Genomic DNA, 15,221 nt, shown 5'->3' on the forward strand with positions numbered 1-15,221 from the left:
TGTTGCTGCTGATGGCCAAGCTAGGCTGTGTGATTATTTCTGCTCCATGTGGCAGTCAATTCTGTAATGGCTGTATTAAGCCATCATAATAGGTGAAAGAAACAGGAAAATCTTACTTCATCGTATTTATACCTTTCTTTTTTTTTAAATGCACTAAGCAATGAGTTTTGCATTCTCTGTTATAATCTCCAGGACACTTAGAACATGAGCCAAAGAACAGCAAAGACATGTGGCTAGATGCTTGCAGACAACCGCATTCTCCTGTTGCTAGTATACATGAATAAGTATGTTTAGTTTAATTTCACACAGCATGAAACGTTCAGCTGAGACTGATCAAGAGGAAAATGAAGGGAGAGAGATTCAAAGGGGAAAAAATAGCATTTCCTATTGCTGAAAATCTTTGTATTTGTAATCTTTATATTAAGCATTACAAAACTCTGTGAGATACCACACAAGAATTTTGCAGTCAGAATGTTCTGGCAATCTGAGGTTTTCCTGATGTCTACACTGGCCTATCCTGTGCTGCTATGTAAGCCTGTTACTGTTATTTTGTCCTGTTAATAGTGAATCTCAGAAGATCATCTGCCTGCCTTCCTCCCCACACTCACTGTTACTTAAAACATTGTGGCCTATTTGACGTGACGTATTGCTTTTCTTCTCCCCTGAACAGAAGGTCAGGTCTTCCCCAAGTCTTCCTTTCGCAACTTTCAGAACACTAAATTAATTATTTTCCGGTTCTAAAAAAGAATAAACCTCCTTATCCCAGTAAAAGCAATACAGGAGAATGGAAAATGCTGTAAAAGTTGTTTTCTTAGAAGCCAGGACCTTCCCCATACTCTCTGCCATTCAGTTTTCTATTTACACAGTTTTACAAGACTTAATTTTTTTTATTTCCTGCTTCTTTGTGTAGTTTTATTTGAAGTATTTCTCACAAGCTGGGTGGGAAGTTCAGCTTCAGGTATACAAGTTCACGCTCGATGGCTTTTGGGTTGAACAGGACAATCTAAGTGTTGTTTATATCAGCTTTCAAATAAGCTTTTACAGGACTTGTTCTTGGTTCATAGGCTGAAGTAATATAAAAGCAGCACTCTTGGGCATGGCAGATAAAAATAGTTCCCATGAAATACAAAGTTGTGTGTCTGCATTTTTGCAAACAACTGTGAAGTGATTAGGAAATGGCACTTCCAAGGAACTGTCAAGTAAAGCCACATGTTTTATTCTAGTTGTATAATGGTCATAAACCTGTAGTAATGGCACCCTTGTTTTGCGCAATACCGGACGTGGCGGTTGCCAACCAACTGAGAAAACTACTAAAGGAGGACTGAGCTTTGCTCGAAGTCATTTCAGTATTACAGAATCAACAGTTGGGGTTTTTTTTAATTTTGTGTGACGAGGCAGAAATATTTGCTTGTCCTCTGGGACAGCTCAAACGCCAGTGAAACCACAGGTAAGTACATCGTGAAAAAAACTGCGCCAGCAATAAGCCGCTGTACAAACTCCCAGGGAAAAAGCTCGGCTGCAACTGAGTGCGGGGACTGCTGCCACTGCCTCGAGCTCCCAGTGGGACCTTCCCAGGCTCCGCGTCCCTGCTCCGCGTCCCACATCCCATGGAGCTACTGGCTGTGCTGCTTCTCCTGCAGGTAAGTGGGCTGCGGGGGCTGCGGGCATGGAGCTCCCCTCCCGGCTCCGGCCGTACGGAGTGGGCATCGTTAGTCTTCTCATCTCCAAGGAGGAACGGCTCCTCTGAGCCCGGATAACGGGCTCAGAGTGTGGAAGCCATAAAATACACAAAGCTTCCAATATAATTAAAAGGGGCTACCTATACACAAACGGGAAAGCAGCTTGTTTGGGAGGTCCAGCAGAGCTGAACATGGAACAAGGCTAATAAATACTATGTACAAATGCCAGGTTAAAGCCTTGCTTGCTGTTTTTACATCACAGAGGTTTTTCCTTGGGTTATACAACAGCTTTACAGAGTAGCTCCGGGGCATTACTGGTGAACAACGATTGCTTCGCAAATTTATAACCTTGGCAACTTTATTTTCTTTCTTCAGAAAAAGGTTACGGGGTAAAGTCCCAACCTTTGCCCAAGTCTAGGCAGGAGGAGCTCTGTTTCATAGTTTAAATGCGACCGGAAACATTTGATGGAATGGGTCATAAAACCCTAAGCTTTCCAACGAAAGCGGTGAGAACTAGGAGGAATGTGTACAAGTTACCTGTGAGCTAATGGCAATAGTGTAATTTGAGTACTCTCGTACTCCTTTGTGGTGAAAGATTTCAAGTAAAAAGCAATGTCTGAAGCCAGTGCAGGAAACCTGTACTCCTAAAAGGGCAAATCCTGCCAATTAGGGTGGAGTTACCATTCTCAACAATTTATTTTACGCATCGGGATTAGAGACTTTGGGCCAGTGTTCATCTTCTGGTAAATCAGCTATGTTTGGAACACTTAGAGTCACATAACAGAGTCTCTGAGAACCTGAAATATTCCCCATACTTAACTTTTTTCCAGTAGCATGTTTATGTCCTGTCAATACCAGACAACTTCTAAAGAAGCACTAGACACAGAGAGACAGAGGTGAATGTTTTAAAAATTGGAGATACTTGGTTTGAGAAAAACCATAGAGATAATACTAGGGACTGTTAGATGCAGTGTCTGCATGTTTCTGGGACTGGCATCACCTGACCAGGGAAATTAGTATCCAAGCTCTCAATGCAAATTCATTTGGAATAAGATGGATTATTGTGGAGTTTCCAGGGTTAGATACAATTTAATGCAATGCTGTCAAAACTGGATCAATATGTTTCTGTGAAGGCAAATTGCTCCTAGACAGCATATCAATGGTTTCCAGTTAACCACACTTCCAATAATCATCTTTTTTTTTTTTTTTTTCCCCACAAGATTACTGCTGCGAACAGTTTTTCTCATGAAATTGAAAATTTCAGTTTAAGACAAGCCATCCGAAAGAAGAGTATTCAGGTTTGTTGTCAATATTATATAATAACAGATATACAACTGTTAATATGTAAACTGTGACACTAAATACACTTCTTTATCCAATAGTGGATAGATTCTTATCAGTTAGACAGTCTACGTCCTCTACAGCGTACAAAAAGGACCTGGGTTATCACCACCATTGACGTTCAAGAGGAGGACAAAGGACCATTCCCAAAATATGCTGGACAGGTACAAACAACGTTTTACTAAAAGTTCTTTCTGAACCTCAGTGCTCATCACAACAGATTGTAAAATAAAATACCAAAGGTAGGAGAGGCCAAGAATTGTGCACTGAACAGCAACTTTTAAAAAAACTTACTTGTTCAAAGTTGTCTTACTTACACAGGGTTGGGTAGAATTTTGTGGTGTGGGGGAATATACTGCTCCTTTCTATGGGCAGCTGTAGGCACACTCAGGGGAAAGAAGACTATAGAGTAGGAGAGATGAGAGAGTCATTGCACAGAGCTGTGTACCTGCGCATTGTGCAGAGTTGTGATGCTGCAACCCAGAAAGCTGTTGAGTTGGCTGAGACCAAGCCTGCGAGCAAGGCCCCATCTGCAAAAAGAAGGTGGGCAGGAAGAGAATTGGTCTGAAGTCTTTTTAGTTCTGTTCCATCTTCCCTACTCACACTGCATTGTGCTACTTCTCTTTTCAAAAGCTGTTCAATAACAAATCACTTAATACATCAGTAAAATATTTAATCAGTGGACCTGGAGTAGACGAATCTCCAGAGCTTGGACTCTTTTCTATAGAAGATGATGCAAATGGACAGTTGTATGTGCATCGTAGCATTGACAGAGAAAAGACCCCAACTTTTCAGGTAATGCACTTTAAAAAAATACTTAAAACTGTTTGCAAATTTTAATTGCTTTCTTATGGCTAAATGTTTCACAAGAATGAGACACACCTATAAGAATTTTAAGTGTCTATGTTTATGATCTCCTTATTTTGAACCTCTAAGTAAATGCTAAGATGATTGTCTCAGCAGAGACCCATAGGTAACTTCCACATCACTATTCATTATAAATCTTTGTGGCATGTTTGGATTTCCACAAATATCTATACACTTTTTTTTCTGTCTTCTTTTTGGTATTACCCTTGACCATAATCTAAAAAATGAAAAAACTCAAGAATCTATATCTCTATAATCAAGAGAATGGAAGCAAATAGTTATGCATTACAAAAAAATAGACAATACTGTATTACTGTAACTTTACGGAAGAGTAAGCATATGTTTCTCCTTAAAAAGCAGAAAAGTGCTCATAAGCAGTAAGTGTAGTGAAAGAAATGTGATAACTAGTGTATGAATGAAATATGTGAGTGTGGGTTTGTTTTCCTCTTGCTAAAAATCTTCAACTGTGGTCTCCTTATGTTTATTCTGTGATGATTTCTATTTGTGTCTCTGTAGATTAACTGTACCCAATTGATAGTTGCTGTTCCATGTGGCTTTCTGTGCAAGGTCTTGCCTTCCATAATGAAAAGATAAATTTTGGAGAGCTTCCTATTCCCCCTCACTGGACACATGGCTGTTCCGCAGCAGGCACTCTGGGCTTGGTTTTAAAGCAGAAATAAGTGTAGCAAAGGAGAATTCAGCATTCAGAATTGAATTCCCTGCACATTCATGGATATGGAGCCAAAACATCAAAGAAACGCAGCTAGAGAAAACTGAATGTACTACTTCAATAAATACTTTAGAATTGGGAAGCACATGTGAAAGCATTCTTTTTGTCTGGCCCCAAAGATAATTATGTATTTTATATTAGGCAGTCATTTCAAATAATCCAGATCTGTGACGGAGGATCCACAGGGGACATCACACACAGACCAATGTGATCAAGTGAAGCCCATTTACTACAATTTTTAGCACAGTTATATACCTTATGCGCTTATGCACGCGCCTTATACAATACTCTAATTGGTACAATACCCCGTTTCACGCGGCGCTATCTTATCCTCTATTGGCTGCTCAAGCTTCTTCATGAGGTGTCCAGCGGTTACTTATCTCATTCTTCGGCATCCAGGAGTTGTTTGTCAGGCTCTTCTTATCTTCCTTTTCCCAGCGTACAAGGACACAGCATCCTTGTCCGCTTCAGCACTTTGTAAACTTATGCTTCCTTCCCAGCTAAAGGCTGGATTGCTCACATGCCCTCGCTCAGGCAAGAAATCCTCAACACAGATCCAGGTACTGGTTTTTTCTAAAGTATTGTTTAATGCACAGGATGACCATTATCAATCTATTACCTTTGAAAGCTGAAATAATGACTTAGTGATGCAACTCAAAGCCAAATGCTAGCCAAATATGACTGAAGAAGCTTCAAAATTGAAAGTTTTTTCTTCCATTCCGATATCTAAATGATACCATTCATTCCATTCTGATATCTGTGTTGCTACTCATTTAGATACGTTTCGATATTGTGCATAGAAAAACTGGTGAACCATTGGACAACCCTTTATTTTTCAAGATAAAGGTTAAAGATATTAATGACAACGCACCTGAGTTTCTCAAGGAGGAATACAGCATTACAATAAGAGAGAACCACAATAAAGGTAAGTGCCATCCAAACAAGGGACACTACTGGTTTGTGTATGACTGTTCTCTTTTAATTCCATTGTCTTTCTTTTTCCTTCCTTACTACATTTTTTCTTCTCCCTGGCTTTTACTTAAACACTCAGGGGTTTAGGGACTATCTCCTGTGAAGGACTGTTTCCTACCTCTTGACTTCTTGTCTGATTCACCTCGACGTACATTAGCATAATGTTGGAGACGTTCTGGAAAAACTCCTAAGATATTTCTTAACTACAGGCCAAGACTTTAGCAGACTAATCTGAACTGTGGATCTGGAACCTGCACGTGCACACTGCTTCACAGTGGTCACAGAAGGTGGTCAGACACACTGTTTTAGAAACAAGACTTCATCTGGGTGTGTAGACACGTGGGCATGGTGCCCACTCCTCAGGAGCTGGCTGAGAGCTGGCATAATTAGTGAATGTTTTTGATAAAGTAAATTCAGAATTGTAGTAACTCTATCGTCTAACGGTACTTTAGGCAGATTTGCCACCCAAATGAGGTGGTGGCCAGAGTCTTTGCAGGGATAACCATAGCAACAGGAGAAGTTAAAGATTTTCTTAGGACTTGTGTGTTCAGGAGCCTGCAGACAGGCCTGAGAAACTCCATGTTGAGACTAAACACTTCTGTTAATGTCTCAATTCTTCATCCTAGATGAGCCAGTTTTCCAAGTTACTGCCTTGGACAAAGATGAAGATGGCACTGTGAATTCTCAGGTGTCCTATTCTCTAAGTACGCGAACGCCCCTTCCAGATGGATTCATGTTTAATATTGATCATACCACAGGATCAATACTTCTGTCAGGATGCCTGGATTATAAGGTGATGTACATATGGCAGCTTCTTATCATTTAATGCGTGATACATGTTCACTACACATTAACTAGGTATAAGGGAAAGGACAGTCTCACATCCAGCTTTGTAGCTGCGACTGGCAAAATACAGGAACCACTTCTGAACTGAGTTTGGAGCTTCCTTTCTTCTGTTTTTCAGACTGCCAACTCTTTCAAACTTCTGATTAAGGCCAGTGACCATGGAAAACCCCAGCTATCATCTACTGCAACAGTGAATGTAGTGGTTGAAGATGCAAACAACCACCTCCCTGTATTTACTAGCGATAATGTAAGGAAAACCATTATAACTTTACTGAGCCTTTCTAAATATAGTTCAGTCCTTCAAACTGCTAAATACACTCAGCAGTGGAAATGAGAACCCTCAGATGTGGAATCAGGCCAAAACATGTGCAAATGAGCTTTATGTGTTAGAAGAAATATGTCTTAAAAATGTGGACAGTAAGAAAATGCTTGACTATTGACAGTGATAAACTTTGTTAGTTTTCTGTGTACAGCACTAGGAGGTTTTCATCTCGCTATTAGTGTAAGGATGCTGACAGACTAGCTTATTCTAACCTCTGAGAAGCTAAGAAGGTGCTGATTACAATCTACTCCTGAAAGATCCTAGTTTTGATCCGTGAAGACCCCAATGGCCCTAAACCTGCCTGCCTGCAAACTCAGTACATCTTAATGGGGCAGTTAGGTGTGGTAGCAGTGCTTCTGCTGTCATATTCTGTGAGGCTGCTTGTAGGGCGTTTGCTGGGAGCGATTGAGCTTGCTGGCAGGAAGAGGGCTCTGAGGAGTTAAAAACTGTGAATGGGTAGACAGCTACACTTAATTCAGATAAGAGCTATCCATTTTCAGGCCCTGGTCCCATTAATAGCTCAGGTCCCAGAAAGACTGGTTTTGTAATTTGCATGTTGACACACTGTTGTGGTTTAACCCTGACTGGCAGCTAAACACCACACAGCCGCTGGCTCACTCCCCTGCAGTGGGGTGGGGGAGAGAATTGGAAAGGTAAAGATGAGAAAACTGGTGCGTTGAGATAAAGACAGTTTAATGGGTAAAGCAAAAGCCACAGATAATAGATAATCTGCCAAAACAGGTTTATACAGGAAATCTGTGCTTCATTATCATTAACTCCAGTCTAGTAAAATTCTGAGCCTTCTCACAGCTGTGATTTGTTCCCTCTATCTGAATACATGTATTATTCTTCACAGCATTTTTAAAAGCTGTGATGCAAGAACAGTATTGTTTACGTATTAGAAAGCAAGAGTCTGAATTTTCAGATCTCAACCAGGGACTGGTTTATTTTCCTACATGAGGAAAATAAACACAAACAAGTTGCATTTTATTACCATCTCATGTTTTAAGACATATTTCTGCCTTAGGTGATTTAATTGGCATTTCTTAGCCTGTCTTTGGAGTCCTGGTTAGGCATGCTGGTGACTACATCGCACCATCAAAAACTTAAACCACTGTGAAGAAATTACCTAAAATCTCACACATACTTGCTTTATACAAAGTCAGGTATGTAACATCTGCAGACTAGTTCTGGCCTAAGCCTGTATGCACCAATCTCTTCTACATGGCAGAAGACAATCCTGGACGAAAAGCCCTAGTGGCATTTATGGGCCTATTACTATAGTCAGTAGTAGGAGAGACAACTAGTCTCCTGGTTTTAGATGAAGATCAGGTTTAGTAATAAGTTCTTTATGAAGTCAGTGGGAATGTGTTGGAGGAAAGTTAGTTCTGTAACTCCCATAGGGGTTCTCTGTCACTGGATGGGGACGCATGAACCACTGCAGACAAATGACAGTGTGCGCAGAACGTAGCTCCACATGGCCCGGTGGTGGAGGTCTGGCTCAGAACTCTCTAACAAGCTTCTTCCTCTTGGAGAATAGAAATGGTCCTTACTTCTTTCCTTTCCCCTCCCAGTACCAGCTACAGGTTTCAGCAGGTCAAGAACATCCAGCTGTATTACGGCTCCAAGTGGAAGATAAAGACTCTCCCAACACTCCAGCTTGGAGAGCAAAATACAGAGTAATGAAAGGCAATGAGAAGGAACAGTTCACCATTGAGACGGATCCAGACACAAATGAAGGCATTTTGAGTGTTATCAAGGTAAGGAGCAGTAATAGCTGAGTTCCATGAACTCAGCTCACCTCTGAGTTCCAGGTATATAGATGTGACTGCCAAACCAAAGGTTATAACTGCTAATCAGACTTTTGTCTGGGGATTTCAGCCTCTCAGCTATGAAGATGGCTCTGAGATGAGACTTGTCATTTCTGTATCAAATGAAGAACCTTTCTTTTTGTGTAAAAATGGCACTGTGATGATCTCAGGCCTAGAATCCACGAATACAACTGTGAACATCAAGGTCTTAGAGTCACAACATGCTCCTAGGTTTCATCCTCCTACACTTATTGTCCAAAGAGAAGATTCAATGAAGCCTGGGAGAGTATTTAGAAGGTATCCTGCCACATATCCAGATGATGTGCCAAATAAGATAAAGTAAGTGGAGATGCTTCTAACTCTAGGAATAAGAAATAGCTTAGAAATATGAAGATGTTTTCGAGTTTAATTTGGTATATGTACATATATGAATATACATACACATATATATTTACAGTTATATGAACATATACATTAGAGGTGCAGGTTTACTATTGATGATACTGCAGATCCCCATAACTGGCTCTGTAAGATACAATTTAAAGGTGCAGTCAGTTCTTCGTTGCTCAATATTTCTGCTGTTTTCAAAACAGTTTTGCCTAAAATGAGGTTGCATTATTTATATTTTACTTTTGATGACAAAATTTTGATGCCATAGAAAGAACTAAGGTATGCTTGGCTGTAGGAATGATAATCTGTCATGGAAATAAGATACTTTCTTAGCCCCTAGGAACAGTTTTGATGGGCCTGTACAAGGTATAGGGACTTGTATGGGAAACTGTTTGCTGGCTGTGTTAAAACACACAGCTTGTCATAGAGTTAACAAAAGTAAGCATCACTAACAAGTAAAAATACCTACAGAGCTCAAAAGGACAAAGAAAGATGCAGTAGCAATTTTCTATTCTTCAAAATCCGTTCAAGATTGTAACTTGTAACTTTTACCTTTCTTTTGAAGATATGAACTAGCCCATGACCCAGATGGTTGGCTGAGGGTGGATGAGAATTCTGGAATTCTTACTGTGGCAAAAGAATTTGATCAAGAATCCCCTCATGTGAACAACAGCCTGTACACCATTATTGTTCATGCTATTGATCATGGTATGTAGCCAGTCAAAAAACAGTCAAGCAGTATTTGGACTGTTTGAGATGAGGTGCATGTTAGATATAAAATGATAGCAAGACTAAGGATCTAAGTGGAGAGTAGTAATGCAGAACACTCTAAGGTTTAAAACTTGTTATGTGTGACTAGTAGGATAAACCTGAGATCCTGCCAATGGACAGGCTTTGTGCCAATGGACTCACAACCCAGTTGTGAGTGTTTTTTTGTTTCTTTTGCTCCTATCTAGGTATTCCACCACAGACTGGTACTGGCACCATCCTGCTTTACTTGTCTGACATTAATGATCATATGCCAACATTAGTGGCTCCTTCTTTAGATGTGTGTGACAAAAAAGAAGGGATGCCTCTCATTATGAAAGCTAAGTCTGCTCCAGTCCATTCACATTCTGGGCCATTTACATTTGAGCTGGCTGAGGACTCTGAAGATGTGAAGCATAACTGGAAATTAGGAAGGAACTTTGGTGAGCTCTTCCTTTCATGTCTTTCATGAGAAGTTTATTGTCAGTTGTGTGCCCTCTAGTTATTTCACTGTCCGTTACCTTCATGGTTTGTTACTGATTAGTCTCAATGGAACTGAAGGGAAGTGGAAGGACAGTTTTCAAAATATAAAGTTACTGCAATTTGAAAAAAAGTTACATTGTTCTTCATCTCTGCTGAGGACAGGACCAGAAGCGATGTGCTCAAATTGCAGAAAGGGGGATAAGACAGCTGAGGAACCACTTCTGCATTTGATTAACTACCTAATGAATTCTAGGTGTTTTCAGTGTATCTATGCCAGAATGCAGCAAGACTGGGACAGATCTCTTTGCTCAGAAGGCTCAGCAAGGTCATAAAGTGGGATGTCATTTTGTCCTATTTACTATGGTGCATTAAGGCCGGAGAAAGTATTTGTAATTGGGGTGCAAACGAGTTTCCCCTTGATTATCAATAGAAGGGACTGTAGAATATCACACTTCTTTCTATGAGTCTTGAAATAATTTGCTTGTCTTCTTTTTAGGGGAGTCAGTTGAACTTTTAATGCTAAGAAGCATTCCACAAGGTAGCTACTTGGTGCCCGTCATTATTCAGGACAAGCAAGGATTTTCTACAAGGCAGAATCAGCATGTTAGGCTCTGCTTTTGCCCAGATGGACATACATGTAAAGATTCACCACTTCCACAAGCTGCAGTGAGATTTGGAGGTGGTGCCATTGCAATAATACTGATGGCTTTCTTATTACTACTGGGTAAGTAACCCCCTAACTTACGTGTGCAAGTTACCTGTCATCTGCCCATTGGATCTCATTGCAATTGCAGTTCATGAACGTGTGCTAAAATCTAGCAGCCTTAACAGGAAAGGCCATTGGCCTTTCAATGTGTTAGAGAGTAGTCAAGGGGCAAGCAGTTAACATTTGCACTCTTCATGGCGCTTCCATCCATATGTCATGGTCCATGACCCATTCTCTCTTCAAATTTTCGGAAGACCTTAGTTTTCCAACACAAGACATTGCCAGTTCCATCTAGTAACCGAAGAGACCTTTTTTTCGATAGCCAAGAAAACTTTCAAATTACTAAGCGCTATGATACAATGTGTAATGCGGAGGAAAGTGGTCTTCAAGGCTGACAACACAGGGTAAAAGACACTAGAAAGATCAGTGAAACTTACCTGCACTCATGCTTGGGATGTGAAAAGGTGAGGACTGTATTATAGAGAAGTGATAAAGGGAAGATAACATAGATGCATGGAATACTATTGTATGAACAACAATAAATACAAGTATGTAACCTAGGAAAAAAGAAAATATCTAAACTGAAAAAAACAGCAATGTACTGTTAACAGGTGGAATTTTTCAGCTTGTTACTTGTGAAAATCATGATTACATTATGGCTACAAGATGACTGGCAAATGTAAATGTGTTGTTAAGCTGAACTCTAGTGCAACAAAGTAAATATTCTTGATTGCATTGAATGAAATCGAATACTTCACTTCTTTGACATTAACCATGTACTGGATAACTGGAAGTTATTAATTTCTGCCATAGGGTTACACTACTCAGTAATTGCTTGTTATAAAGCTGCTTCCTCTGTAACAGCTCATGTTGGTTACTGCTGAAGAGATGAACTACTGATTGTTTATCCGAAGCAAAAATTAATAGATTATCTGACCACTGTTTCTCTGGTGACTTGTGAGTGATCTCGCATGTCTGCCTGCTCAGTGCAGTGCTCTGTGGAGATAACAGCTTGGCTTTCTAAAGCAGGCTAACCGCTCCAGGCCAAGCATTGTGTCTGCACAACTACATTGCTGGAGGTTTCCAAGTTAGCTCCTTTGGAACTAGGCTGGGTACCTCACCAACCCACCATACAGATCATACCTCACCAACCAGCCATACAGATCTATTCACAATGTCCATTTCACCATTCCCTTTCTTGTTTCAACAGTTTCCGGTATTCTACTTTGCCGGTTTAACATGCTGGGATCTAAAAGCAAAGCCATTGTTCCAGCTCAAGAAGGTGAACAGACTTTAATAAACTATAATGAAGAGAGCAGAATGTCTTTATCTCAAGTAAGTGCAAAAGCATATATTCCAATTACCCCACCAGTGTTGTGTGGCTGAATTTGGTACTAGTAATCTCTTTTATTATGTTTCCTCTATTTTTTGTATTGAGCAAAATAAAGCTTTTTTTTGCCATTAAGCATATCTGGGGAGTGGTGTTCTGCATGGACTGGATAATGCTACTCTGGGGACAGACTATTATCACTTCTACCATTTCTCAGTATCAGCAGGACCTTCCCAGGTGTCTCATCCTACTGATGAATCTAACAGATGAGGAGGCACATCATCTCTTGTCACGCTGCACATACTAGTGTTTTCAACAAAGAAGTAAATGAAAGTGAAAAAGGGAATAGTCTGCAAAAATGTCATACTTCACAGGCTAGTTCAGTTTCTTATTAATACCGTCCCTCTCCCTGTATGCAGGCTAAGCTGGATGTTACAGATCATGCTGCTCTACCACCTGTGTCTGTGGAGGCTGGAAAAGAAGTGATTGCCGAGGTAACTGCCGGCTTCCTTATGTAAATACCCTTTTTTATACCACAGAAATTGGTAATCCCAAGAATGAGATTTGGTATTAATAATAGTGGGAAGAATAATGCAATATACTTCAATTAGAAAATAAGTATCACTTGCTGGAGACTCAAGTGGTATTTAAAATACTATTGACAACTTATGTTTTTCTAACAGCTTTTGAGACTGGCACTTCTTTTCATTAGTTATTGTTCTAAATATCTGGAAGTGAAATTTCTCCCAAAATTCTTATGACAGTACCTGAATTGATATGCACAAGATTTTATTCAGTTCTTGGCATAACTGAAAGGGAACCATCATTATTCAGATACCTACCAAAACATGCTGGTCATCATCTTCTACTTAACATATCATAAAACTGTGGACAGGATTTATGAGCATTTTTATGACCAGAAGATGTACTTCTGGGGGTTTGAAGGCTTTTGAGTTTCTTCTGTGGATTTTTGTACTGCATTCTCTAACAGATGTCTATTTTTATTGTAAAGAATGCCTGAACGAAATTCTGGTCTACATCAGTAGGTGACTCCCATGTGTTCTGTTCATAAGTATGTACTGATCACCAAGAGACTCTAGGAACAATCTCTGTCTTACAGCAGGCAAAGAAAATGTAAAATAGTCTTTTTTATGCATGTGAGAACCCAGTTCCACAATCCTTAAGACCATAGTTAGGAGCTAGGATTACCTGTGTGGGTAGATTTTATAAAGTTCTGAGGTCATGTTTGGTGCCATTAATGAAAAGGAATCCAATAAATTTAGAGGAAGAAACATATTTAATTACTGGAGATTATTAAGAAAATCTACAGTTGGTGACTGCATGTACACATGGAGCATGTACTGATAAGAAGAAACAGTCCCTGAACCGGAGGAGACAGCACAAGAGAAATGGATGTAACAGAGAAAGATAATTGGAATTATTTGTATCAGAAAGAAATGTTAGTAGGTGACTTTATGCTGGTCAAACCTGAGATACTATGTCTGTCTTCCAGGATGGCCAAAGCACTAGTTACGAGACATTCCAAGTAAGACACCTTGATTGCATCACACAGACAGTGGACAAAATACTGGGTCAGGTAAGAAATGAATGTTGAATCCCTCCTTCGTCAAGTTGGCATGTAAGAATAGGAAAAAAGGCTTGCAAAACTGGAAAGCTGCTATGGCTTCAGCTACTGTCTCAGCCCACATCTAAGGAGCGTTACAGTTGAAGGCAAGGGATATATTTGATGGGGAAACATTCAAGACTCCTCCTTGTTGAAAATGCCTTGTCTCCTAGACTTCTTGCTGCCTCTGGCTGGTCACCCAGCAGTTACTGCAAGGCTGGGGTCTATCACCTGTGACAAATCCTTCAAGACGCTCAGGTGGGGGTAAAATGCTTTCTGTTGCTGTGCAGGGTTAAAGTTTGGTTGCCTGCTCTTTCACTTCCATGCTATCAAGGAAATCCTAGTTCCTTTTGCCATGTCCTGTCTGGCCACTGCGTATTGACTGGCCTGTCCTCCATGCCTCCTCGGGCCAGACTGCATGCCTCCACGCGGTCATGTTTACTTGATAGCTCTCTGGTCCAGGACAGATCAAACGCTCTTTTCTGTCTCATTTGTACTCTAGGGGAAGTTCAGGCTGTGGTGCTTATGCAGCTGAGAGTTTCAGTAAAACTTTTCCTTTTCAGTGCAAGACTCGTACTCATCATTGTAAACTCCTGGTTTACCTGCCTAATTTGCATACTATGAATTCCTTTAATTTCCAAAAGGGCAGTAGGATCTTCCATGACGATTTGCATTGTTTCTTCCCTTCTTTAGAAACTGTATTTCCAAAGCACACTGGAAGATTACAGGGCCATCGATGAACCTTGCAGATATGCTGAGGAAGGAGAACTAGAGCAAAGTAACTCCGTCTGCTCTGTCTCCATTGGCAGTGAGGACTTGCCTGTTGATTTTTTGGACACTCTGGGACCAAAGTTTTCTGCTCTGGAAGGAATCTGTCAGAAGCGATTTCCATCACTCAATTAATTTCAGAAGGTTGTGACTCCTTTATGGTGTTGCAAAGGCTTCTGGCAGAAGCACTGACAAATTCAGAAAAAAAAGAACCACCTGCACTTGAAAGTGTTGCTGTGTGTTTGAACCATGAGTACCTGGCCTTCTATTCTTCCTGCCTGCACCGCATGCCTGCAGCCAAGAACGTGATGTGTCTGGAAGGTCCACTCTACTCTGCAGAGATGATGGAGTGATTTTGGCATATTCTGTGCAGACTTATGCAAATAGAAGATCTGATATTAAGGATCCTCAATTTACTATGCAAAGGGGAAAAAACAGATCGACTAGGCTAGAAATTCCAGTCAAAGTTCCATATGGAAATAAGCCAGTTTTGAACAGAGAAGGCAATTACCAGCTAGGCCAGCGATACAGTCCTTTCTCCACTAAATCCAAGATTAACTTTAGTACGGTGCAATGTGGATCTGACTTGATGATCAGATCTTTTA

At 40.4% G+C, this 15,221-nt stretch overlaps 1 protein-coding gene across 1 annotated transcript; it reads left to right on the forward strand.

Annotated features, from left to right (window-relative positions):
* The first annotated feature begins 1,607 nt into the window (after positions 1 to 1,607).
* On the forward strand, positions 1,608 to 14,751 carry CDH26 (cadherin 26). Its single transcript, XM_049816803.1, has 16 exons — positions 1,608 to 1,640; positions 2,900 to 2,977; positions 3,062 to 3,184; positions 3,654 to 3,815; positions 5,395 to 5,542; positions 6,216 to 6,382; positions 6,554 to 6,682; positions 8,332 to 8,517; positions 8,639 to 8,907; positions 9,524 to 9,666; positions 9,915 to 10,148; positions 10,685 to 10,912; positions 12,105 to 12,229; positions 12,644 to 12,718; positions 13,738 to 13,821; positions 14,542 to 14,751. The coding sequence occupies exons 1-16, from the start codon at positions 1,608 to 1,610 to the stop codon at positions 14,749 to 14,751; spliced, it is 2,394 nt and encodes a 797-aa protein (XP_049672760.1).
* Positions 14,752 to 15,221: the final 470 nt, after the last annotated feature.

Source organism: Accipiter gentilis, chromosome 14, assembly GCF_929443795.1.
Source record: "Accipiter gentilis chromosome 14, bAccGen1.1, whole genome shotgun sequence".
Lineage (NCBI taxonomy): Eukaryota > Metazoa > Chordata > Aves > Accipitriformes > Accipitridae > Astur > Astur gentilis.

Coding starts and splice junctions, on each gene's coding strand:
- CDH26 (XM_049816803.1), top strand. CDS start 1,608: ATGGAGCTACTGGCTGTGCTGCTTCTCCTGCAG. Junction 9,667..9,914: donor TGTTCATGCTATTGATCATG/GTATGTAGCCAG, acceptor GCTCCTATCTAG/GTATTCCACCACAGACTGGT. Junction 13,822..14,541: donor TGGACAAAATACTGGGTCAG/GTAAGAAATGAA, acceptor TCCCTTCTTTAG/AAACTGTATTTCCAAAGCAC.